At 55.4% G+C, this 26,419-nt stretch overlaps 1 protein-coding gene across 1 annotated transcript in view; it reads left to right on the forward strand.

Moving 5' to 3' along the window:
• The first annotated feature begins 7,802 nt into the window (after positions 1 to 7,802).
• The window catches only part of PSD2 (pleckstrin and Sec7 domain containing 2), a 34,081-nt gene continuing 15,464 nt past the window's right edge, over positions 7,803 to 26,419 (forward strand). The window contains exons 1-6 of the mRNA XM_077138052.1: positions 7,803 to 8,194; positions 11,056 to 11,523; positions 11,927 to 12,121; positions 15,125 to 15,205; positions 19,427 to 19,539; positions 20,175 to 20,233. Coding sequence (XP_076994167.1) covers positions 7,803 to 8,194; positions 11,056 to 11,523; positions 11,927 to 12,121; positions 15,125 to 15,205; positions 19,427 to 19,539; positions 20,175 to 20,233 — 1,308 coding nt within the window. The remainder of the gene's footprint in view (positions 8,195 to 11,055; positions 11,524 to 11,926; positions 12,122 to 15,124; positions 15,206 to 19,426; positions 19,540 to 20,174; positions 20,234 to 26,419) is intronic.

The raw sequence follows: 26,419 nt of genomic DNA on the forward strand, positions 1-26,419 counted from the left end.
CCTTCCCCTCTTGCCGGCTCAAGAACGTGGCTCCAGCACCTGCCCCCGCCTGCACCTTCAGTTCCCCCCTCTGCTGGGTCATTCCATCAGCGGATAGCTTGCTGTTATTTCTCCCATCTTAAAGGATCCTTTGCTCTCCTGACGTTGCTTTTCCCTCCAGCTCCTAGCGCATTTCCCTCCTCTCCTTTACAAGGAAACTCCCCACAAGGCTGGTCTAGGCTCACTGTCTTCAGCTCCTCTCTCATCCTCTCTCTCATCCCCTCTCGTCGGCTCCTCCTCCCCCACCCATTCCACTGAAACTCTCAAGGCCATCAGCCACCTCCCTGTCGCTCGCCCAGTGGCCAGTTCTCAGTTCTCATCAGCAGGTCCCGAGACACTCAGAGTCTCTTCCTCCCCCTCGAAGTGCTTTCTCTCCTTGACTTACAGGGCACCGTCTCTCCATAAGGAGCTTGGAGAGAAGCACCGGGAGGAGAGACAGGGGAGGATGCAGAGGGGAGGGTTTTCTCAGGGTGGGGTGGATGGATCACTTGAGTCTCTGGAGAGTGTGGAGTATGTGAAAACTGGGGCAGGGAGAAGAGAGGATAAAATTCCTTGGTCCATCTCTCTTGGCTGCTGACTGGGCTGGGGGCGGGGGGGGGGGTGCTGCCCAGAGTTTGAGCCCTTCAAGCGGGCTCCCTTGGGTCTGCCCCCACCAAGTGTTGTCGCAGAGGAGGGGCTGGCCGGGAGGGTTTCAGCTCGGTCAGGCCGTTGTTGCTCTCTGGATTCAACTGGCAACATACCGGGTCAAATGTGGGTTCAGGAAGGAGGGTGAGTCCCAGCTGCCCTCCAGGGCCCCAGGAGGTAAGAGCTGGGGGCCAGACTTTAACCACAACAGCCTGCTCCTTTTTGGTTCCAGACAATCTAGGGGCCGCCCTGTAGGGAGGTCAGCTGGGAGGAGTCACCAAATGCTAAAATGATTTGGGGTTTGAGAGCAGACCTGGTGGATTTCATTAGCGTCAAGGGCCCTCCAAACCAGCATGTAGATGTATGCAAATGATAAGCAAATAAGGGTGCTGTGAATTGACTGGTGAAGCAAGCAGGGAGTTGTCAAGGAATGACCTTTGTGGAGCTGGACCCAGGGGGCCCTGGAAGTCCCAGCAGGTTGCAGGGCACATGCAAATTTAATGCAAATGTGCCCTCTGCCCTGGGCACCTCTGCCGGCCTGACCAGGAGGAGGAGGAGACCTTCCAGAACCCCACAATCCAAGGCAAAGGCTGGCTCCCCATGGCCCAGACTGAGAGGAGGAAAGCAGGTGGAGGTGCTGGGCTCATTCACACCCTCCTGATGGGGCTGGAAGTCTCTTAGAGGAGGCCCAGGCCCCCCACCCCACCCCTCGCCCTTGCCCGGCACCTGGCCTGGCTTTCTGGCCTGGCTTTCACGCCTTGAGTGGAAAGAGAGGAGTGAGCTTGGCCCGGGCTGGGAGTGCAGGGTCCTCACCTGCCCCAGGAAAGGGTGGGCCGCCTCGCTCCTGGCCACAGGAGTCTCTTCTGCCTCCACCTGCAGCCTGGGCTCTGAAGTCCTTCCTCATGATCCAGACCGACAGGCTGCCGAGGGCCCCTGCGCTGCTCTCCTGTGCCCTGTGCGCCAGCTGTGGGCGAGCGCTGCACGCAAGCCAGCCCCCTGTCCTCCCAGCAGCCCTGTGAGCCCGGTGCTGTTAGCAACATCATTTTACAGAGGACACTGACGCTCAGAGAAGTGGGGCCACTTTCTGGAGGTCACACAGACTGTGGGTAGCAGAGCTGGGATTCGAAGCCGGGTCTTTCTAATTGCACGGTTGGGGCACTGACCCCCTCTCATAGGCTGCCCCCGTTTGAGACACTTGTTACTATGCCAGGTGGCCCAAGCCAGGAAGACCAAGTGGATTAGGGGGGTTTAGGGTCGCTTTGGGGGAGGGGCGGGAACTTCCTGCTGCTGTCTGGGAGGGCAACCCTCTGGCTGTCCTGGGTACTCCCTTACCCTGGGGCATTGGGACACTGGGGAGGTCATGGCCACATGGACCTGGCCTAGGAAGCGTGTCCGGAGCTCTGGGACGACAGGCATGACCTGACCTCCAGGCACCTTGGCTGGCAGGGGTGGGGGGTGAGCGAGGTGAGCTGTGCTCTGGGGACCCAACAAGGGGTCTTCCCGTGCACCCTGTGCCGCCCAGTGGGTTCCCGTGGAACCCTGGGGTGCCAGGCCTGGGCCAGCCTGGGCACGTGAGCGGAGTGAGGGGCGCAGCTGGTCGGGGTCTGGTCTGGGCACTTACTACACGCCGCGCCATTTCACTCATCCCTTGTTTCACCTGTCCACGTGCACTGGCGTGGGTGTGCAGAGCCCAGCCCCTGGGCTAACATCTGGGTGAGATGCGGAGCTGGTTAGCGCAGTAGGCATTTTGGGGAAGGGCAACTGGGCCAATGGGGTGCTCAGGGTGGGTCCTCAGGGGGTAGGGAAAAGTCCTGAGAATGAAAGGTTCCCAGCTTTCTTGTCCAAGTAGCCCCTATGACACCATTTGAAAGGGCATAGACGGGCTGAGAGGGGAAGGCTCTGGGGCTGTGGGCTCTACATCTTGGGGGACTGTGGTTTGAAGAGAAGGCAAGTGTGTTCCTTGGTTTTGGGTCAGATTCTGAGTTACTTGCTGGGAGGGTGTGGTGAGTGCTGCGGGGAAGAGGCAGAGTCTTAGGTGTCGGGGTCTAGGCAGGGCTGACTGGGGGGTCCCTGGTTGGGAATGTCCCATGTCCCCCAAACACACAGATTAGGGAGAGACATGTGCTGCCCTTGCACTATTTAGCCTTGCTTTAGATGTCTCATTCAGACAATGTTGGTAAACATCTACTAAGCATCTAGGGGGTGTGGGCCCTGGGCTGGCCGCTGGAGACGGGAGAGACTGCGCCAGCGGGGTCCCGCCCCTCCCAGAGCTCTCTGAGTGTCTGCTGTCAGAGGATTGCCCATGTTGGGGCTCATAGCCCGGGGCCTATGGGCTTTAGGGGTCCGTGAACCTCCCCAAATATACTTAAAATGTTTCAAGGGTCTGTTGGTGGTGGGGCCCCAGCTCCATCAGATTCTCAAAGAGGTTTAAAACCTGACACCTCTGATGCACATGGGGAAAACGAAGCCGGAGGGGTTTCATTTCCCCAAGGCCCCTTGGCACACTGGGGGGAAACCAAGTGTCCTGGCTCTCAGCCCTCCTCCCTGGGACAGCCGAGACCTCAACCTTGCTCCTCCCTGACATTCCAGAACAGTTTCCTCTGATCCCAGCCCCCTCCATATACCCTGTCTGGGCTCCAGGCACCCCTGAACATCCCACGGCCCCCTAAGGTCGCTGTGGGTGGCTGTGCTCAGTGTGGGAGCCTGTCTTCCTCACTACCTCCCCAAACCACCCTCAGCCTGAGGCACTGGGGTGTTTCTCCCTATCCCCAGCTTCACCCAAAGCAGGGTGTGCCCTGAACACCGCCCCCCCAGCCTGCAGGCTCCTCTCCCGCTCCTTGTCACTCAGTTGAGGCTGCCGAGCTTGCTCAGTGTGTGCTTGTGTGTGTCTGAGTGTGTGCGTGTGTGTGTGTGCCCCAAGTGCCCGCCTCACGTGCTTGTTCCCAGACACACGCTCTGGCGCCTGCACCCCGGCTCTCTGCCCTCTGTCTTGCAGCACATGCTGCCCCCCTCCGCCTGGCTCTTGGGCTCCCCATAGCCCCTGACCAGGATCCCAGCATGGAAGTGGCCCTAAGGCATTATCCCTAAGACAGTCCAGCATCACTCCACGCTGAATCCCAGTCTTGCCACTTTCCTGCTGTGTGACCTGAGCATTCTCCTCAACCTCTCCAAGCCTCTGCCTCCTAATCGGTAAAATGAGGATGATAAAAGTGGCCACTCTGGGCCAGACACTACACTAGGTGCTGGAGACAGCAATGAACACAGCAGGCACACCCCCGCCTTCACTGAACTTACATCCTAGTGGGGAAGTAAACTAATAGAAAGGAGAGTTGTGGGTCTGCTCAGTGCTGTGATACTACATGGGGAATATGACAGAGAGTGAGCCCCTCTGTGGGGACAGCATGGGAGCTGAGCCCTGAATGACAGGGGAGGCAGACATTTACAGATCTGGGGGAAGAATGTTCTAGGCCAAAGGTATAGCTGGTGCAAAGGCCCTGAGGTGGGAAGGAGCTCAGGGAGCAGAAAGAAGGCCAGTGTGGCTGATGAGGTGGGGGATGGGAGAGGGCAGCAGGACTAGCTCAGGTGGGGCCTTTTTAGGATATATTGGGGAGATGGGATTCTATTCTAAGGGCAGTGGGAGTTTATGGGGGTCATGAGTGAGGGAAGGATGTGATGTAAATTGGGTATTCACAGCTCACTCCAGCTGCCGTGGGGAGGGTGGGGAAGGGGACGGGGCTGTCTCAGGAGTGGCTCAGCCCTAACTGAGTCAGGATTCTGCTATCACTATGTTCCCCATCATGGCTGGGGCTGAAAAAGAGGCTCCTGAGCCCAAGGTCATCACAAGGTCAGTGGGCAGTGGGAGTCCCTGTCTAGAAGGGGGAGTTTCTCAGGCTGCAAGAAGCTGTGGGGGTTCTTGGCTACCACCAGCGCATCATTTTCTGGTGTTTCCTTGGGATGGGTATTCAGTAGCTCGGCTGCACCCACCCTCTCCTGCTCTTGCCACCAGGTGGGCAGGGTCACTGCTTTGGGCAGACTCTCCTGATTGAGGACTTGAAGCCTCGACCTCATGGGAGGGTCTGATGTGGGGCCTGGGAGTCCGGGGGCTCATCCTGCCCCTGCAGCCTGTACAGCTGCAGAGGGAGCCCACTCCTGGGTTCCAGAGGCAGCTACTCCCTGGGTGACTTCAGGTACAGCCTTTACTGATTCCGAGCCCCAGCCTTCCCACTTGCAAAATGTGAAGTGGAAAGAGTGGGCCATAGCTGCCTTTCATCCTTGACATCTGTGCCGAATATGTTCTTTGGATCTCATGTCTCCCAGTATCCACAACCTTAAGTCCTCCAACAGCCTGGGAAAAGAGAGCAGGGGTGATGTCCCCATTATACAGATGGGTTTACATAGGATGGAAGGGACAGTGATGAGCCACAGGGCACACAGGGGTTCAGAGTAAGGACTTGGGGCATGTATCATACTTCTGCATTGAGGCAGAGGCCCTCCCCACTGGGCTCAGAAAGAGAGGGAGGGTCCTGGCTTGGCTATTTCTGGGCTCAGCTGGCCCTCAGCCGGGGTAGGGACTCTGGGCTCCCTGCCCAGAGCAGAGCTCAATGCTGCCCCTTGTCTGCACACCCCAGGCCCTGGCTGGCTTGGCCTACCCCGGACACTGAGGACACGGCCCAATGCCCAGTGTTGGCAGCACCCCCATCCCATTCTCAGCTGCAAGAGGACATGGCAGGGCAGGTAGGGTTGAAGCCAGCCTGAGGCGGCTGTTGGAAGTTGAGGGATATGCAGGGGTCTCCTGGGAGGTCCTTGATTTGTCCATGGCCCTGGCTTTGGGGCTGGTGTAGACTGAGCAGTGGGTGAGACTGTGTTGGCTCCCAAATCTCAGGCCTCAGACAGAGTCCACTCTCTCCCCGGTGGGAGGCCCTGTGCCCTGCCAGGCTTAGCCTCTGTATGTGGGTGTGGGAGCCTGAGGCATCCCTGCAGAGTTGGGTTGAAACCCTGTACCCCAGATCTAGTGCTCAGCCAGGCCCCTGGGCTAGAAAGCAGGCCAGAGGACTAGAACTCAGGCAATGGGCCAAAAGGCCCCGCTCTCCCTCCTCTATCCTTTCTAAATGCTTCCCCCCACCCCCAAGAAGTCTCAGTTGAGGAGGTGACCTCCTGTTCTCCCTCCTCTGAGCACACAACCGGAGGGAACAGATTGAAATAGCAACCACAGCAGCGGGGATTTAGGACAGACCAGAAAGAATCTCTCAGTGCTGAACCCCACGGGGTCCCCGTGTCCTAGGTTCAGGGTCCAAATAGTCTAGAGCTTGGCTCTTCAGATTTTTTTTAATCTGTGAAATTTTAGTTTTCTTTTAAGTAAAACCTTACTCTCAGTATTCAAAACTCTCGAAGGCGATGCTCAGGGTGGGTGGGCTGGGGCCCTGAGCCCTGCCTGTCCTGCTCTCTTCTCATCCGCTGCATGTTTGAAAACCCAGAGTCAAATGAACTGTAACTGGTCCAATGGTGGCAGAAATTAAAGTCCCCAGAGAAGGCGACTCCCCTTGTTCTCCAGGCTCATCTTCCCTAAGTGGGAAGTTCTTCCTTGAGTCTAACTCTGTTGTCCAAACTTGCCTCATTATAAGAACAGATTTCCAGATCCATTCCCTGTAGATTCTCGTTCAGGAGGTCTGGGATGAAGCCTAGTAATCTGCATTTTAACAAGCCCCTTAAGTGCTACTTGTTACTTGTGACCAGGCAAGTGCAGGAAGTAGGGGTCTCACTTAAATCCTGCAGTCTGTTCTGCAGAGGTGGCCCAGGAAGGCTGACGAGTCCTCTTCTCTTCCAGCCTCTCCTGAATACCCAGGACCTCCCTTATTCCTCAGGGAGAGGCAGAGGAGGGAAGGGGTGCTGGGGGCAGCCAAAGAGGGGAGAAAGTAAGAGGCCCAGCCAGAATTGGGAGCAACGCCCCAGATTCCTGCTTCTCTGCAGCCCTCCAATGTGGCCGGGGAGCTGGTCTGTATCCCCACTGGCAGAGGCCACTTGAGAGTTAGGGCAGCTTAGACGGGGTGGGCCAGGGTCAAAGGGGGATGAGGTGATAGAGACCCCCCCCAGGCACAGCCCATCACATCTACACCCGCCCTTTGAGGATTGGGCTGGGCAGAAAGCCTCTGGGACGTGTGGGCTGGTCCTGCTCCATTTTAAATGGGGGCAGGGGTGGAGGTGCTGGTAAAATAGGTCTCCTCATTTCACAGGGAAACAGGTGCAGAGTGGGACAGAGGGGAGAGGGGCTGGCCTGGGCCAGGCAGTGACGAGGCTTGACTGGACCCACCAGAGGTCACGCCGGGAGCTGGTCAGAGGAGAGCCTGACTCCCCTTCCAGTGCTCTCCCCAGAGTGTCCTGCACCGCTTCCGGTGGGGGTCCGGGTGGCCGAGGGAGCCCCAGGGCCCTCTGTCCTCCCCACAGCCCGGGTCACGGATGCTGGATGGGCGGAGGCAGCCTCTCCTCTTTGCAGGGCTCCCGCCTGCCTCCGCACCCTCCCAGCACCCTGGACAGCGCCTCACGCGGGGTCTGCTGGTGGCTGTCGCTCACTGCTTTGGCTAGGGGCCGGGGGTCCTCTGATAAAGCTGCACCTCCGTTGACTTTCTTCCCTCCTCTGTAAATCCCCCTGTAAAGGCTGCTCTCACCCAGTTCCCTCCATTAAACCACAAAGATTCAGTCCTGTCCTGGGAGTCGGGCTGGGGGAGCAGGGGCAGGTGAGCTGGCGGGTCGCTCTCAGCCTGGGGTTCATCTCAGAAAGGGGGACCTGCGGGGGTGCTGGACCCTTCCCCAGTTCTTCTCAACCTGGATCTTCCTCAGGGGGCTTTGGTGAATTCTGGAGGGTGCAGCAGAGACACCCAAGAGGTACCAGGGATGTCACGGGTTGGGGCACTTGGGGGTGGCGAGGATCGGGGGGAGTGGGGAGTGGGGTGGGGAGAGGGTCCTGACCAGGGCTCGGACTCCAGCCGAAGGGTCCTGAGCAGAGCACCCCGGCCGCCCTCTGCCCCCGTTGGCTGCCCTGGCGCTAGTTCCACTGGGCTTGAGGCCCCCCGCACCTGCCCTGAGTGACTGACCCCTTCATCTCTCCTGTGCCAGGTCTAGTGGCGTCCCAAGCAGCAACTGCCATGGATGAGCGGGAGCTCCCGTCTGCACTGGCCGGGGAAGGAGGTGCTGCCTGGGACCCCAGCCTGGAACCTGAGGCCACAGGGTCCTGTGAGGAGGAACCCGGGACCCAGGACGGAGCCGCAGTCAGCGAGGGCCCGAGGGGCAGCCGCGGCAGCCCAGGTCCTGAGATGAGGGGCGGCCTGGTGGGCACCGGGGAGCCGGCAGAGGGCCTGCACGTGACCCTTCGTGGCCTTGACCGTAGCCTCTCGCTCACCAAAGGCCTAGCCCCGGAGCCAGCCTCAGCCATGCTGGAGGATTCAGCAGAGTCCGGGTCCCAGAGGGCTGGCGGGCCGGCAGACGGGGGCGAGGCCTCCGGGAGCCTCTGCGCAGACACTGAGGACCCTCAGCTGGGGTAAGTGGGGGTCCTGGGGGGGGGCTTACCACGTTCAGCTGCTCCACTCCGGGGTGGCATGGACCTCGTCACTCAGCAATTCATTTCTTGATTTTCCCCTGTGCGGAGTGGGGAGTGCGTGCCCCTGCCTCGCCCTGCTTCTGTGCGTTCTGTGAGGCCAGCAGGCCTCTTGTGGGCCATTTCCGTGGGGGGTGGAAGGGCTGCCTGCCCCACCCCGCCCCAGGCTGGACATTCAGGGTTCCAGGTCCCTTTAAAATACCTTGAGGTAAAAGGCCATTTGGTCCATCCCTCTGCCTGCTGGAGATCAGAATCTCCCACGTTCTGCAACTGACCCCAAGCAGGCTTTGTAGGGTCACCTCTGTCTGCTGTCCCTCACCTGAGGAAAGTAGGTGAAGTTCTGCCATCAGGAAGTCCTACCAGGAACGTCACGTTAGTCTTCCTTGCCGGTTATAGCCCCGTTTCTGCTATCTTCAGCAGGAGGTAGAGAAGCCTGGGTTCTTGGGGGGACCAGTCGGGTAAGGGGATTGGGGCTGGGACAGGGCACGTGTCGAAGACCCCAGGGTGGGTTGAGGAAAGAAAGTGTGCTGAGGTCTGGTACACACAGATGCAGGCCCTGGCCTGAATGGGTAAGTGTGTGGGAGGCGTGTGAGTGTGTGTGTGTCTGGCCTGTGCACACGTACGTGTGAGCATGTTTATGTGCATGGGGCTGTGTGGTTGGTGTGTGCGTGTCTGTGTGCGCTAGGCTGCGCATCGTGTGTGCACATGTGGGTGTGTATGTGGTGTGTGGGGTAAATACTGCCTGGGTCTCTGCAGGTAGAAATGTGAGGACAGACAGGGTGGGGGGGGTGTACTGTGTGTCCCGGGTGCATTGTGGTCCTCAGCGTGTTTCCATTCCAGGCCTAGGGCAGCAGTGGCAGCGGTGGGGGGCTGAGGGCCCGGGGTTTCCCGGAGCACACTGTATTTAGACGGTGTATTTATTTGGGATGGCCGAAGGTGGGGGCAGATGGAGATTTGGGGAGTGGGCCAGTGTCAGGGCCTCCCCTCAGGTCTGCTCAGGTGCACGAAGGGTGGGGATAGGGGCCTTTCATGGCTCTGACCGTGATGTGAGAGCCCCCTGAGGGCAGGGCTCCCCCCTGTTGTTCGGGGGCCCCCAGTATCCATCACTTGCCTGCCGGAGGTGCCTTTGCTGGGTAGATTTCGGGTCTGTCCTGGCAGTCCCGGCAGTGATCCTTCTTTCCCTCCCTTTGCCCAGGAGGCCACCCTGACACCTTTCGAAATTTCTGCTCTCCTCCCCACTCCTCATCCCTGGCAGAGAGGACCTCAGGAGGCGGCGTCCTCACTCCCGCTGGGGGTGGGGGGAAGATGGCTACAGCTCCAGCCTTTTCTCTCTCTCTCTCTCTTTTTTTGACCTTTCTTTTCTTTATTTTCCATAAGTCTGGCAAATATTTATTCCCATGTGTTTTTTATTGTTGTTTTTGTTTTTCCTGCTTCTTGTTTTTTTTTTTAGCCAGGCTTTTCTCTTCTAGGTCAGCACTTTTCTCCCAGAACGGCTCCCCCTGCCCCCTTCAGTGTCTCTTCCCAGTGTCTCTGGCCTTTGTCTCTCTTGCTCTCTCTTTATCTCTGTTCCTCTGTTTCTTGTGTGCTCTCTGTATCTCTTTATTTCCATCTTAATCTTTTTTTTGCTCGGCTCTCTCTCTTCTTTTTGGTCTCTTATTTTTGTCTCTCTCTTGTTCTCTCTCTGAGTCCCTCCCTTCCTTGCCTGCCTTCCCTGCCTCTCTCCTGTACACAAGCCACTCCCCCCCACCCCCCCACCCCCGCCGCCAGGACATCTCAGGTCACCTGCGGGTGGGGCCGCCTTCTAGATGCTGGGGATCCGTCAGTGCACAAAACCTACAAACATTCCTGCCCTCACGGAGCTTATGGTCTTCGGGGGAGTCAGACAATAAACAATAAAAATAATGAATAAGTTATAGAGGATTCTGGGAGGGATGAGTGCATTGGAAAAAATAAACCAGGAGAAAGAGGACCAGAGGCTTTGGGGGGCAGGTCATAAATAGGGGGGTCAGGCGAGACCTCGTGGAGAAGGTCATGGGGACAGAGAGCTTTAGCTACGTAGGTGTCCAGGGCACGAGGACTCGGGGCAGAGGAAACAGCTGCTGTGAAGGCCCCTCTGGGGGGGCCGCCTGGCCCGGGGAGGGGGGCGGGACCACAAGGCTGGCAAGCACCTGCCCCTCCAGCCAGTGGTTAGTAGGGACTGAGCACTGCTGTGTGCTGGGTGCCCGCTGGCCTTGAGGAGCTTTTGTTCTGTGGGTGGGGCTGGGACTTGGGGACGTTTGAGACCCAGGTGGACACACAGAAGGTTGCATTCTGGTAAGGGCTGGGGAGGAAACGAAGAGAGAGCTCGAGGATGGGGAATCACGGCGAGGGGGCCTAGCGGGGGCAGCCATGCCTCGCTCCCTCTCTCGGAGGAAGAGATGTGGCTGGCCGAGCTCAGAACTTTGGGCGGTGGGGACAACGACATCAGGACCCAATGTGACACTAGTTGGGACAGGGAGGTGTTCACACCGCTGTGGGAGGCCAGGCCGGGGGGAGGGGCCCCGCGTTCGTTCATTTAGACAAGTATTTGATGCCTGCTGTGGGCCCCGGGCTGGGCACTGAGGGGCAGGGGCCGTGGCTGGCTTTTCCACTGCGGTGTCCCTAGCACCCAGCCCCGTATCTGCACCCAGCTCGGTAAGTACTGGCTGAGAGGGCAGATCCACAGGACCCAGGCCAGGCCTGCTTCCTGCCCTGGCCATGGAGGAGCTCCCAGCAGTGGATGGGGGGCTCCGGGCAGGCTGGTGACGGGGCCCCGCGTCCCCCAGGCTGGGCGGCCCCGGGGAGCCGGACGTGCGGGACGGCTTCAGCGCCACGTTTGAGAAGATCGTGGAGTCGGAGCTGCTGCGCGGCACCCGGTACAGTAGCCTCGACTCCCTGGACGTGCTGAGCCTCACGGACGAGAGCGACAGCTGCGTCAGCTTCGAGGCCCCCCTGACGCCCCTCATCCAGCAGCGGGCCCGGGACAGCCCCGAGCTGGGGGCCGGGTTGGGCCTGGGGGACCTGGGGCCTGAGGGGGACACGGGGACGGCGTGTGGCGATGGGGAGCCGGGCAGCCCCCTGCGGCGCTCCATCTCCAGCAGCCGCTCGGAGAACGTCCTGAGCCGCCTGTCGCTCATGGCTGTGCCCAACGGCTTCCACGAGGACGGGCCCCAGGGCCCCGGCGGGGACGAGGAGGAGGAAGAGGAGGAGGAGGAGGAGGAGGAAGACACGGACAAGCTGCTGAACTCAGTCAGGTGAGGCCAGGCCCAGGCTGGGAGCTGGGAGGACCGAGTGGGTGGGGAAATGGAGGCCCAGAGCGGGCACAGCCTGTCAGGGCGGCCCAGTGTCCTCAGACCACCAGCCTGCTCCAAGGTCACTTTGCCCTTCGCCTGTACCCAGACTCCCCACCCCCCGCCCAGAGGTCCTGCCTTGCCCTTCCAGGTCTCTGCAGCCCAGATGGGGCCAGGGAGCTGGGCTGTGGGCATGTGCGGCCTCGAATGACCTCACTTATGGGGTGCTTCTGGAAGTCTGCCTTGATTTCCCCTCACTGCGACGGAGTTTCTTTCCCAGCTCTGGCCCCGCATGGGTTCTCAGAGGCCTGGGGGGTCTCCTAGCCCCCTCTCAGGGCCTCTTCTCCATGCCCCCTTCCCTCTGCAGTGACCCCAGCCTGAAGGATGGCCTGTCGGACTCAGACTCTGAGCTGAGCAGCTCCGAGGGGCTGGAGCTTGGGGGCCTGGACCCGCTGGCCAATGGGTGCCAGGGGGTCAGCGAAGCTGCTCGCAGGCTGGCCCGCCGCCTCTACCACCTTGAGGGCTTCCAGCGCTGCGACGTGGCCCGGCAGCTGGGCAAGAAGTGAGTGCCGCCTCCGGTGCCGCCCCTCCCAGGCGGGCCCGGTGTCGCCCTCAGCCTGCAGCGGTTGTGGGTGACTTCTATAGGGGTGTCTGATGCTGGGGGTGGGGCGGGGGGCTCCTAACAGTCCCCAAGGGTGCCCCTCCTGCCTCTGTCCTCATTCCTGGCCTCGCCCTAAATCTGTTTCCTTTCTGGGCTGTTTGGGCCAGGGCTGATGCTCTCAGGAAGGAGGGGGAGGGCAGTGGGACGACCCTGGGGGGCTGGGGGTGGCGGTGGTGGATGTGGGATGTGGTTATGGGGCCACAGTGGGTGGTGTAGTGAGGACACAGCCTGCTGGGGCCAGGGAGAGAGGAGAGCCGGGGCCTGTGGCGGGAACTGCTGGGCCAGGAGCTTGGGACTGGGTGGTCCCCTGGCTCTCAGAAGCCCTGTTGTCTCTTGGGACCAGCTGAAGGGGCTGAAGTCTTCAAAGAACAAGGCCTGGCCTTTGGACTGGGGCTGGGGTAGGGGGCTGGAGGGGAGGGGGCACAGGGAATTAGCCAAATGTGAGACCTGAAGGGGACAGGCAGGGGCGGTGAGACTGAAGAAGCTTCCAAGCTTTCCCTGAGCACTCTGGCCACCAGCATGTCCGTCCGCCTTTGGCCCTTCCACCCAGAGTGCCTCCCCACACCCGCATTAAGGTGCGGAGATTCCGGGAGCCGCTCCCAGGGCTGAGGGAGACAGCCGGACCCTTGGCTGCAAGGGGGAGCTGACACAGGGCCTCAGTCTGCCGGGAGGCAGGCGTGGGGAGGTGGCGGTGATGGTGGTATGCGCGGGAGGTGGGTGGAGGCGCGCGGGGGGGGGCAGAGTGGGGAGGGAGGGGGCACGCGGGAGGTGGGGGAGGTGCGGGGGGGCAGAGTGAGGAGGGAGGGGGCGCGCGGGAGGTGGGGGAGGCGCAGGGGGCAGAGTGGGGAGGGAGGGGGCGCGCACGAGGGGGTGGGGGAAGGCGCGGGGGGAGGGGGGAGTCGGGGAGAGGGAGGGGGCGCGCGCGCGCGCGGGGAGTGGGGGGAGGCGCGAGGGGGCAGAGTGGGGCCAGTCAGTCCCTGGATCCGAACCTCCTCCTGTCCCTCCCACCTCTTCCACCCACCCCAGCCGGCCCCCCAGAATTCACCACTCAGACACCCCCTCCCCGCTGGGGCTGTAACGCAGGAACCTGACACCCCCTTAGGAGCCCTCACTGGGGCTTATCCCTCCCTCTCCCCCAGGAGCTTTCCGACCACCATTTAATCGTGCTCATGTCTGTCCCAGCTTAAAGACAAAAATCCTTCCTCGATTCCACTGCCTCCGCCCGCCTCCAGCCAAAATCCTTGCGTTTTCTGCGGAGGCACCTCCATTGCCCCCCCTTCTCCTCACTCAGCCCCTCGGGTCTGAGAATTAACAAAAATTCTTTCATATCTCCAATATTCAATCTGTGCTTCATTTTCTCTATCTCAAAAGTATCTTTCTGCTATTAGTTTGCTCAAATCAGGATCCAAACAAGGTCTCCATGTTGCACTTGGCCGATATGTTTCTTACTTCTCTTTTGGTTCACTTCCTCCCATGTATTTTTTTTTTTTCTGTCCTATTTATTCGTGGAAGAAACTGAGCCATTTGTCCTGAAGAATTTCCCACGTTTTGAGTTTGGCCGCTAATCCTCCCTCATGGCGCTATTTAACACATTTTTCTATTTCCCATGTCTCTTATTAATGGGAGAGAGAGCTCCAGGTTTGATCAGATTGAGGTGGAAATTTATTTTCTTCTGTGGCAGGAATTCTTCACTCTAGTCTTTTTTTAAACAATATTTTTATTGAGAGATCTTCACACACACACACAGTTCACACACGGTACACAATCAGTGGCTCACAATATCATCACATAGTTGTGTATCATCACCAGGATCATTTTTAGAACATTCACATCACTCCAGGAAAAGAAAAAGAAAAAAGAAAAAACTCACACACCCCATACCCTTTACCCCTCCCTCTCATTGACCACTAGTACTGCAATCTACTCAATTTTTTACCCTTTATGCCCCCCATTATTTATTTATTTATTATCCTTATTTTTTTTTTACTCATCTGCCCATGCCCTGGATAAAAGTTGCAATCCAGTCTTTTTGAAATATTTTCTTTGTTGGCCTCCAGGACACCACACTCCTTCCTACCTCTTGGGCTGTTCTTTCTCAGTCTCCTTCAGCGGTTCTCTCTCCTCCCTCCACCCTGAAGTGGGCATTTCCCAGAGCTCCACCCTAGGCCCCCCATTCCATCTGCTCCCCACTCCCCGCTCCCCCCTCCCTTCCAGCCAGGCTATTGCTGATGATCTCACCTGTGTGCCTCAGCCCCATCCTTGGGCTTGAGCTCTGGCCGGTTCTCCTAGGGGGCCCCCTGCTCTGTCATACCCACATTCATGGGGACTCTGCCTCCTAAATAACTCTCCGTCCTGTGCCTCCCATCTCATTCCCAGAGACTGCTCCAGCCTCCCAGTCAACTCCACTCAGCGGTTAGAGAGAAAGTTCCAGCATACAGATCTGATCGTTTCACTCATCCTCGTCAGTGCTCCAAACCCTTCAGAACTGAACTCACATCCTTCCTCTGATGCTTAGACTCTCTTTCCGGCCTCATCCCTTCCCAACCCATTCCCGCTCTGCAGGCTCTGGCCCCACTGGCCCCACCAGCAGCTTCTTGGACATCGGAGCAGTTTCCTCGGCTGGCAGTACACTGTGTCAGCACCCCCCACCCCAGCTCTTCACCAGGCTGGTTCTTCCTCTCCTGCAGGTGTTGGCTGAGACACCACCTCCTCCAAGAAGCCTTCCTGACCCCCCCAGGTTCAGGTTGAACTAACAGAGCCTGTCTGGCCAGCAGGAAGAGGCCGTCTAGGGGTTGGGCCAGTCGGGGTAGGTGGGTCCCAATGCCTTGGGGCCCACCTCCAACTGTTCTGTTCTCCTTGGATTGTGCCCTGTTTCTAACGGGGCACTCCATGCTCTCCTGACAGCAACGAGTTCAGCAGGCTGGTGGCCGGGGAGTACCTCAGTTTCTTCGACTTCTCAGGCCTGACTCTGGACCGAGCGCTCAGGTCAGTGGGGCTGAGATGGGCGGCGCCCGGAGGTGGTACCGGCAGCACATCTGGATTCTCCTGCTGGCTGCTCGATCATAAACTTGCTGAGCAACCGGGGGCAGGGCCCATGGCTCTGCTGGTGAGGCTGTGGGGACGGGCTGGAGAGAACAGCCGGGGCTCACTCCCCTGGGCTGGAGTGAGTGGCAGCTAGGGGCAGGCGCTGTGGTTGTAAAGGTGCAAAGGGAGTCCCGACCCTCCTGTGTGCAGACGTGGTGGGTCTTTGCCCATCCTGCTTGCTTGGAACTTGGCATTCCTGAACAGCGACATCGCCATTCATGTTTTCACACAGAGTGACTGGGGACCACAGGGGTAAAGAGACTTCCCTGCAGCTACTGAGAGAGGAGAGAGTTAGGGTAGCAGGGCTCACCCCGGAGACGCTGGGGCAGGGGCCTTGGTAGGTGGGCTGGCAGGCTGTGAGCTAGGGGGTGGGGGCCTGTACCCTTTGGCTGGGTCCCACATGTCTCTTTTATGTATTTTCCATCCTTTTTTCTCTGCTTCCAGTTGGAACATTTGTTACTGACTTGCTTTTAGTTCTTCTACCCTTTTTTCTATCTCTAATATACAGTTAAGCCCATTTATTGACATTTTTTTAGTTCTAGAATTTTCATTTTTTTTTTTTAGGATTCTAATTCTCTGGGGACTTCGCCATCTTTTCACTTATTTTCTCCATCTTTTCCACTGTTTTCTTGAAGCTCTTAATCATAGTTATTTTTTATATCCATGCCTGCTAACCCTGCTCTCTGAACTGTCTGTCTCTGTTTCGATGGTCTTTCTGTCTTCTTGGTTTTCCGTCGTCTGTCCTGTCCCTTTCATGCTCAGTGGTTTTCTAATTAGAGGTTGAACCTTTTTGGTTAGGGCCGCAGCACCTCTGGGTGAGGGGCTGTTCCCGGCCCGGGGCTGGCCCTGCGCTGGCGGGGCAGCTGGAACGTGCGTGGTCACCCGAATCCAACTGGGGCTGCCCCGAAGGTTGGGGTCGGCCCCATCGTAGGGGGGGGGGCCTCAGGGCTTTCCACTGGGAACCTGGCGTTTGCACTGGGGGCTCCCCCTGGGCCTTTGTCTGCTCTGTGCGGCAAGACTGTAAAAAAAGAAAAAATCTCTCTACTTCCTAGAGGCTTTTCTGCTTAGCTCTTTCGCCTCCTGCCCCTCACAGCTTCAAAATTAGGCAGATATCTCCAGATTTGTCCCTCCAGACCCGAGAGGCCACCAAAAATGCTGCTCGTTTCTCTGACCCCCACCCCACTTCCTGGGCAGCCTCTTACCTGGCTGGTTGTCAGCAGTGCCCCCGGGGCGGGGGTGGGGGGTGGGAAGCGGCTGCAGAGGCGGCCCACCCATCCTCCATCCTCTCCAGGATCTTGGCTCGTCTGGTCCTTGTGGAGTCAGCTTAAGAGAGACGTATTTTGTGTGGCTTTTCCCCTTGTTCTCAGCTGGGAGGGTCAGCCTCCCGCAAGCTGCCCTGTGCTGAGCTCGGTCCTGACATTTGCACTGGAGTGAGGGAGGTGCGTCAGGGCCCGTGTTGCGTGGGACCAGCCCACGGTGAGAGGCCTGGGCGCTGTGTGGACGGCCTTGTACGACAGCCCAGGGGGCGAGCTGCGGGTGCGTGGGCACTGGGGAGCCCTGGAAGGTGCAGGATGTGAAGCAGTGTTTCGGGAGGCGGCGCTGGCAGCCGTGTGCTGGCGGCCTTTGAGCTGGAAGCTTAAGGCTCAGGGGGGCGAAGACAAGGTGTGAGGCCAGGCAGCGGGGCTAAGGGGAAAGGTCAGGTGTGAGCAGCGGCTGCAGAGGCTGGAGTGGAGCGGAAGGGCTTGTGGTGCAGGGATGCAAGAGAGAGGGCAGGAGGTGGGAGGACTGTCTCTGGGAAGCGGGAGAGGTGGGTGGTGGCTGCAGTGGGAGTGGGGCTCAGCGAGGGGTCCTGGGAAGCGAGGATGGAGAGTTCACTGGTAGGACAGACTAAGGCTGGAATGGGGAGCCGATCTTTGAAAGTCCTAGTGGGTTGTAAGAGGAGGGAGGGTCCAGAGCTGGGGAACAGACAGGGGAGAGGGCAAGGAGAGGAGGAAAACCAGATGTCAGGAGGATTTTTTTTAAATTGACAAAACATAACAACATACACAAACATTCTTAACATATGAACGTTCCATTCTTGGTATATAATCAGTGACTCACAATATCATCATATAGTTGTATATTCATCACCACCATCATTTCTTAGAACATTTGCATCACTCCAGAAAAAGAAATAAAAAGAAAAAAGAAAAAACTCATACACACCCTTACCCTCCCTCTCACCCCTAGTATTTCTGTCTACTCAATATACTTTAACCTTTGTTCCCCGTATTTTTTTATACCCCTTACCACTGCCTTTCATTGATCAATAGTATTTCAATCTACTCAATTTATTTTAACATTTTTTCCCCTATTATTTATTTATTTTTAATCTATATGTTTTACTCATCGGTCCATACCGTAGATAAAAGGAGCATCAGACACAAGGTTTTCACAATCACACAGTCACATTGTGAAAGCTAAATCATTATACAATCATCTTCAAGAAACAAGGCTACTGGAACACAGCTCTACAGTTTCAGGCAGTTCCCTCTAGCCTCTCTAATACACCTTAAATTAAAAAGGGGATATCTATATAATGCATAAGAATAACCTCCAGGATAACCTCTCAATTCTGTTTGGAATCTCTCAGCCACTGCCACTTTATTTTGTCTCATTTCTTTCTTCCCCTTTTCGGTCAAGAAGGTTTTCTCAATCCCTTGATGCTGAGTCCCAGCTCATTCTAGGATTTCTGTCCCACGTTGCCAGGAAGGCCCACACCCCTGGGAGTCATGCCCCACGTAGAGATGGGGAGGGTGGTGAGTTTGCTTGTCGTGTTGGCTGAGAGAGAGAGGCCACATCTGAGCAACAAAAGAGGTGCTCTTGGGGGTGACTCTTAGGCCTAATTTTAAGTAGGCTTAGCCAGATAGAAGGATTTAAAAGAAATTCAACAGTTGACTGATTGGGATTGAATTTCAAAAAAGTGATTTGCAATGTGGATGCTCTGGGAAGTCATAGAGGGTAAGGGCCGCCCAGGGTGAGGTTCACAGGCCTCAGGGAGCCTTGGGAAACAGAAATAGAATGGACCGTAGCAAAATGAGCAAGAGACCAACCTCCTGTTTGCTGAACCCAGGACCAGTAGAGCCCAAGCTGTCTTCCCAAGGAAAGAGGCACCTCCGGTCGCAGGAGCAGGACCTTGGCCGCCCCATTTGCCCACCCCCTCTGATGTGGGAGGCCAGTGGCCTGCGGCGCTGCACAGACAGTGGCCTTTGAACTGGGCCTTGAGGGGGCTGCAGGTCTGTCCAGCAGAGGGGAAAGGGCATTTGGGGTGGGGGGCAGCTGCGCAGAGGCACTGAGCTGTGGCTGTGACTTTCCCGGCCAGGGTGTGAAGACTGTTAGGGTGGGCGCGAGGGGTGCGTGGTTGGAGGGACCGGAGGGGGCTGGGGCAGTTGGCGGGGACCTGAGGCCAGGAGCTCTGCCACTCTGAAGGTCCTGGGAGACAGGGACGGTTTTTAGCAGGGATGAATCTCGGCCTCATGTATGTTTAGAAGGACCACGGGGTGCCTGTGGGGAGGCAGTTGCAGGTCTTGGGCATGTGATGAGGGCAGAGGAGGAGAGACTGAGACTGAGGGCCAAGAGCAGAGCCCGGGGCTGGGAGGCAGCTCAGGCGTGGGGGGCAGGGGCAGGGCCAGGGAGGCCGGGGCTGGGCCGTGGCACACTGAGGAGGGGGGACAATGGAGGAAGGACCGTTTGAGGGGCAGTGTGGCTCCAGCCATAGAGGAGGGAGCGAGGAGAGGGCACGTGCCCCGGGAAGAAGCGATGGCGGCTCTGAGGCTCTGAGGCAGTCCTCTGCCCGCGCTCTTTCCAGCCTGCCCCTGCTACGTCCAAAGGGGTCCCGAGGGGAGTGGAGGGCAGCTGACCAGGGACCCTGGCCTCTGTGCTTGTGAGGCCATCCTGGGGGCCAGAGTGTCTCCCTGGGCCCGGAGAGGGTGTCCAGGCCCCCAGGTGCAGGTCCTGGAGCCTCAGCACCTTGGTGTGGGGAGAAGGGGGCTGGGTGGGGGTGGGGAAGAGCTCACAGCCCACCGAGGAACTGGGCTGAGTCAGGGCTCTGGGAGGCCCTCAGCAGCCTCCATTGCCTTCCAGGACCTTCCTGAAGGCCTTCCCGCTGATGGGGGAGACACAGGAGCGTGAGCGCGTCCTCACGCACTTCTCTCGCCGCTTCTGCCAGTGCAACCCTGACGACAGCACCTCAGAAGGTATGGCCGCCGCCCCCTCTGCCAACCCCCCAGGGAGGCCCCATGTCCACCCGTCTCTGGTCCAAGCTGCCAACTCTGTGTGCTGCTGGGCTCTGATCGGCTGTCCTCTCTTACAGCAGGTGCTCAATAAATGTTAAAGAGTGAGCTCAGGCAGGTGGAATGGGACTGCCTCCTGGGCAAGAGCCCGCCCGCTGTCTCCCCCATTGTCCTTCCCGGTGCCTGAGCGTCCTCCATCCTTGAGAGTCAGTCTTCAGGCCTCCCCACCGGGGCCCCCTGTGACGGTGCTGATCCGGCTGCGGAGGCCGGGGTCAGAGGGCCGGGGGCTTAGGGCAGGACCGGCCCTGCGGACAGATCTCAGGCCCAGAAGCTGGGGGCCAGCCCGGTATTGGAGGAGGCACCGGCCGTGGTGGACACTGGTGTATCCCGGGACCCAGACCCATTACTGGGTCTGAGGCTCAAGCAGGGCTCGGCCACAGGAGGGCCAGTGTCTGTGCCGCAGTGGCCCCGCGGTCGGGGCCCTCAAAGGCAGGGTTGGCCCGAGCTGGGCCGGCTGAGGGCCTCTGGGCGAGCTCCTGGGGGCTGGGGTGGGTGCGAGCTGGGGACGCACGCTGAGGGCGCCTCCGTTTCTGACCTAGATGGGATCCACACGCTCACCTGTGCCCTAATGCTGCTCAACACGGACCTGCATGGACACGTGAGTGGGGGGGAGCGCAGCAGGAGCCTCGGGAGCTGCCCCTGGGGCCCACCCTTTGCAGCCCCTTTCCTGGACGCACGTCTGGTGGCCACGTTCCTTCCAGCAGGTCTGGGAATTGGGCAACCTGGCTTCTAGACTTGGCCCAGCCCTGAGCTTTCTTCCCCTGTGCCCCGCCTGTGTCCCTGCCCTCGAGCAGGGCGGTAGAAGGGTTGAGGCGCTTGGGAGGTCAGCAGGGCCTCCCGGCGGTGCCCATGCTGGACACTGCTAAAGGACCGTGTGCTCTTCCCAGCCCTCATCCCACAAGCCCGAGGCAGCCCCTTGCCAACACTGGGTCCCAGGCAGCCCCTGTCCCCCAAATGGTGGGTTGTCCCAAGAGGCACTCCCACCACCCCCAGCCGGGCAAACAGGAGAGGTGACTGGTGTGGGGAGCCCTGGACCGTGGGGGTGGAGGCTGGAGTAGGTCCTCGGCAGACTGGGTGCCACCCGTGGCTCAATAACTGCTTCTTCTTTCTTCTGTCTGCTCCGGGGACCCCCTTTGGGCACTTGTCCTCCCTCAGGTGGTAAGTGCAGCTGGCTGTGTGCACGCCCCGTGTGCCTGGACCTTCCATCTCCATGCTTCCTTTCTGTGTCCCCCCATCATGCCATCTGCCCCCCAATCACTGCCCCGCCATTGCTCACCCAGGTGTGGCAGGAGCACCCTGTCGGGTTGGGGATGTTTCAGTGACTCAAGGGGACAGCAGGTCTGCAGGTCTGGCTCTGGGGCTAGCCACGAAATCCCAGGGACATAGTGGAGGAAAGAGCTGGGACAGACCCGACTTCAGATCCTGCTGTTGTCCCCACGTGGCAGCTGTGTGACCCTGGGCAGGTCCCCCCGAGTCTCAGGCTCCCCCTCTATGAGGGGCAATGACGATTTCCCCAAACCCTCACAGGAGGCGCGAGAGTAATATACGAAACCCCGCGTGTCAGGGTCTGGCCCCTAAAGGATGTTATTATGAATAACATTATTCATTATTAATATTACAATTAAGATGATCGGGAGCGGAAGGCCCAGCCTGTGGGCCCTCGGAGGCTCAGGAGCAGAGGGCCGAGGTCTGACGGCGGCCTGGTGGGCGTGGGGTGGGGGAGCAGCCTGCCAGCCGGGCTCGCAGCGCATGGGGGCCCCTGGACTTGGTGCCCTCGTCTGGAAAAGCAAACGTGCGATGACTTTTTGAATGTTGGGGTGAGGGAGGGAGGAAGAACCGTCTGTGAGAGGCCATGAGAGGTGGGAGGGCTGGGTGGGAAGAAGGAGAGGCCAACCTGAAACAAAGAGGAGCTGTTTTTTAGGAACAGCTTAATTTCTCTCATACCTTGGGTTGCTGGAGGAGCAGTGGGAGCTGGGGGTGAGGCAGGGCGGGGCTAGGGGGGGAGGACACGAGGGCCAGACTTGGGTTCGGATGCTATTCTGAAGGCAGTGTGGGGGTGGGGGGCGTGGGGCATGGGGGCGGTCTGTCCATCCTCAGATGGTGACAGAGCCTCTGATCTGGTTTGCCAATGCTGCTGGAACGCAACGTACCAGAAGTGGATTGGCTTTTACAGAGAGGATTTGTTAAGTTATAAGTTACAATTCTAAGGCCACAAATATGTCCAAACTAAGGCATCACTGAGAAGATACCTTCACTTAAGAAAGGCCGATCACATGCGGGGTTTCTCCATCACATGGAAGGTACATGGTGACATCTGCTGGCCCCTTGTTCCTGGGTTTCATTGCTCTCAGCTCCTGGCTCCAGTGGCCTCTTCTCTGAGCTTCTGTCTCTAAGCATATCCAGACGTCTGTCACTTATTTCATCTTTCTGCTCTCTGTTTCGTGTCTGAACTCCCTCTCTCTCTCCGTGAACTCTTCTAAGGACTCCAGTAAACTAATTAAGACTCACCTTGAATGGGTGGGGCCACTTCTCCAGGGAAATAATCTAATCAGAAGATCCCCCCCACAATTGGGTGGGTCACATCTCCATGGAAACAACCTAATCGAAAGGTCCCACCCACAGTGGGTCTGTCCCCCCAAGATTGGATTAGAAGGACATGGCTTTTCCGGGGTGCACAACCGTTTCAAACCAGCACAGCCTCTTACAAGAAGCTTGAGAGAGTACCGAGTCTAACGAAGGTTTGGTCTAGGCTTGCAAAGAGTGACAGGGATTTTCCTGCCCATAGGGCTTTTGAGCTGCCCTCCCCTTGCCCTGAGGTTGCCTCTGCTTTCTTTGTGCTTGGCCTGCCTCATCCAGCCCCTGGGGTGAGCCTCAGAGACGGGCCAGGGTGGTTCTGGCTGCGGCACTGCGGCAGGGAGGCTGGGCGAGCCTTGGGGCAAAAGGCGGGTCAGCGGCAGCCACAAATGTTCACTACCTAGAGGGAGCCTTGGGCAGCACCCCCACTCCCACCCACCTCCGCTCTGGGGAGGAAAGAGGCTTGGGGTGACGGTCACCTTGTTCAGAGAGGACTGGGGCCCAGGAGCTGGGATGGGGCTGCGGCCAGGCCGGCCTTGGCGTGTTTCTGCTGGAGTTAGAGGCTTCGGGAACAGGTCCGGGTGCCACGCGCCCCTGCTGATCCAGACAGGGTGGGAGGGAAAGGTGGAGCGGGGCCTCAGCTGTCCTAAATCCTCTCTCTCTCTCTCTCTCTCTCTCTCTCTCTCTCTCTCTCGGACTTGGGAAATCTCTGTTTTTGCACACACACCTCCACCCCGGTTCCTGTCTTTTTGTGCTCCTCTGATTATTGTATTTAAAATTAGATATCCTACCAAGTATGATTTCAAGTCTTTGCAGTTGAGTCTTGTTTTTTTGGCCCAGTATAAGAGCAATTAGTAAATGTTTCCTGTGGCCTTGAGAAGCGTGTGTATTCCGTGGTTGCTGGATGTAATGTTCTTGTGTGTCAGTAAGATCAAGCCTTTTAATTGTGTTGTAAAAGTCTTGTCTATTATTACCAATTTTTAAATTGTAAAATACATGTATATAAATTTACCATTTTTACCATTTTAAAGTGTACAATTCAGTGGCATTAAGCACATTCACAACTAATCCAATCCAGAACCTTTTTATGACCCCAGAAAAAAACCCTGTGCCTTTTAAGCAGTCCCTCCCATTCCCTCCTCCCCCCAGCCCTGGTAACCTCTAATCTGTTTTCTCTGTTTATGGACTTGCCTTTTCTAGATATTGATACAAATATAATCAAACACTATGTGACCTTTTGTGTCTGGCTTCTTTCACTTAGCATCATGTTTTCAAAGCTCATTCATGTTGTAGCATGTATCACAACTCCATTGCTTTTTTATGGCTGACTAGTATTCCATTCTACAGACATACTACGTTTTGTCTATCCATTCATTGGCTGATGGAGATTTAGGTTGTTTCCACCTTTTGGATACTGTGAATGGTGCTGCTATGAACATTCATGCACAAGTTTTTGTTTGGATACCTATTTTACATTCTTTTATATATATCTAGAAGTAGAATTCCAGGTCATATGGTAATTCTATGTTTAACTTTCTGAGAAACTGCCAGACTGTTTTCCATGGTGGCTGCCAGACTGTTTTCCATTCCCACCAGCAATGTATGAGTATTCTAATTTCTTCAGGTCCCCACTTGGCCAACGCTTTTTTTTTATTTTTTAATTTTTATTATAGGCATCCTAGTGGGTATAAAGTGATATATCATGTGGTACTGATTTGCATTTCCCTAATGATTAATGTTGTTTAGCATCTTTTTGTGTGTGCTTAATGGCCACTTGTATACCTTCTTTGGAGAAATGTTTATTCAAGTCATTGGACCCTTTTTTAATTGGATTCTTTGTCTTTTTTGTGATTAAGTTGTAAGAGTTCTTTATATATTCTGGATATTAAACCCTTATCAGATATGTGGTTTGTAAACATTTTCTCTATTTCTGTGGATTGCCTTTTCACTCTCTTGATAATGTCCTTTGGTTACAAAAGTTATAAATTTTATGAAGTTCAAATAATCTGTTTTTGTCTTTTGCTGCTTGGGCCTTCGGTCTCATATCTAAGAATCTATTTACTAATACGAGGTCATGATGATGTACCCCTATATTTTTTTCTAAAAGTTTATATATATATATTTTAAATTTAAGTTTAGATCTTTGATCCATTTTGAGTTAATTTTTGTATATGGGGGTGAAGTAAGGGAACAACTTCATTCATTTGCATATGGACATCCAGTTTTCCCAGCACAATTTTTCAAAAGACTATTCTTTCTTTACTGAATATACTTTGGGCTCTTTTAAAAAATCAGTTCACCATAGATATATGGCTTTATTTCTGGACTCACAAATATGTGAATGTGAATGCTCCATTGTTCATCTTTTTCATGATTGTTTTGACTATTTGGAATCCCTTGAAGTTCTATATGAATTTTAAGATCAGCTTTTCTATTTCTGCAACAGAGACCATTGAAATTTTTGACAGGGATTGCATTGAATATATAGATCACTTTGGAGAGTATGGCCATCTTAACAATATTGTCTTCCAATCCATGAACATAGGATGTTTTTCTATTTATTTAGGCCTTCTTTAATTTCTCTCAGGAGCATTCTACAGTTTTCACTTTACAAGTCTTTCACCTTTTTTTTTTTTTTTTAACATGGGCAGGCACTGGAAATCGAACCCAGGTCCTCTGGCATCACAGGCAAGCATTCCTACCTGCTGAGCCACCGTGGCCCGCCCACAAGTCTTTCACCTTTTTGGTGAAACAAGCAAAAATTATTATTAAGCATTTTATTCTTTTTGATGCTATTTTAAATGGAATTCTATTTTAATCTCATTTTTGGATTGTTCATTGACTATTGCTAGTTTATAGAAATGCAACTGAGTTTTGCGTGTTGATCTTGTACCCTGAAACCTTGCTGAATTCATTTCACTCTAATAGTTTTTCTGTGGATTCGTCAAGATTTTCTCTATATAATATTGTATCATCTATGACTGGACATAGTTTTGTTTCTTCCTTTCTAGTTTGGATGGCTTTTATTTCTTTTTCTTACCTAATTGCTCTGGCTAGAGCTTCTAATACAATGTTGAATAGAAGTGGTGAAAGTGGGCCTCCTTGTCTTGTTTCTGAACTAAGGAGGAAAGCTTTCAGTCTTTGACCATTGAGTATGCTGTGAGCTATGGGCTTATCATGTTCAGGAAGTTCCCTTCCTAGTGCTTTCAGTGTTTTTATCATGAAAGGGTGTTGGATTTTGTCGAATGTTTTTGCTGCATCAGTTGACATGATTGTGTCCTTTTTCCTTCTTCATTCTATGAATATGGTGTATTGTTATATTGATTGATTTCTTATGTTGAACCACTCTTGCGTTCCTGGGATAAATCCCACTTGGGGTCGTATAATCCTTTTATGCTGCACAATTCAGTTTGCTTATATTTTGTTGAGGAGTTTTCATTTGCATTTGTAACGTCATTGCTCTATAGTTTTCTGGTGTTGTCTGTGCCTGGCTGTGATATCAGGGCAATACTGACCTTATGCAGAGAGTTCTATTTCCATTATGTTTTCAGAAGAGTTTGAGAAGGATTGGTGTGAATTCTTCTTTAAATGTTTTGTGAATTCACCAATGAAACCATTTGGTCATAGGCTTTTCTTTGATGGAGGTTTTTGATTACAGATTCAATCTCTTTACTTCCATAGATCTATTCAGATTTTTGGGTTTTATTTTTTTCTTCTTGAGCCAGATTTGGCAGTTTGTGTGTTTCTAAGAATTTGTTCATTTTGTCTAGGTTAGCTAATTTGTTCTGATTGTTCATGATGTATTTCCTGATTTTTTTGTCCACTTGTTCCTCCTGTTATTGAGAGAGCAGTGTTAAAATCTTCAACCAAGTTTGTGAATATGCTGTTTGTCCTTTTGGTTCTGTCAAATTCTGTCTTGTATATTTTAAGGCTCTGTTATTAGGTGTATACAAATTTAGCATGTTTAAATCTTCTGCTGGATTTACCCTTTTATCATTAAGAAAATGTCCTTCTTTATCTCTAGTAATGCTTCTTGTCTTCAAGTCTGTTTGGTCAGATACTAATTTAGCTATACTGGTATTCTTTCCTTAATATTTGCATGGGGTATCTTTTTCTGTCCTTTCACTTCCTAGATTTCTGTACCCCTATATTTAAGGGATATCTCTTCTATCTCATATTTAAAAATTGTCTGATAATCTTTGTTTTCTAA

The sequence above is a fragment of the Tamandua tetradactyla genome, chromosome 20 (assembly GCF_023851605.1).
Source record: "Tamandua tetradactyla isolate mTamTet1 chromosome 20, mTamTet1.pri, whole genome shotgun sequence".
Lineage (NCBI taxonomy): Eukaryota > Metazoa > Chordata > Mammalia > Pilosa > Myrmecophagidae > Tamandua > Tamandua tetradactyla.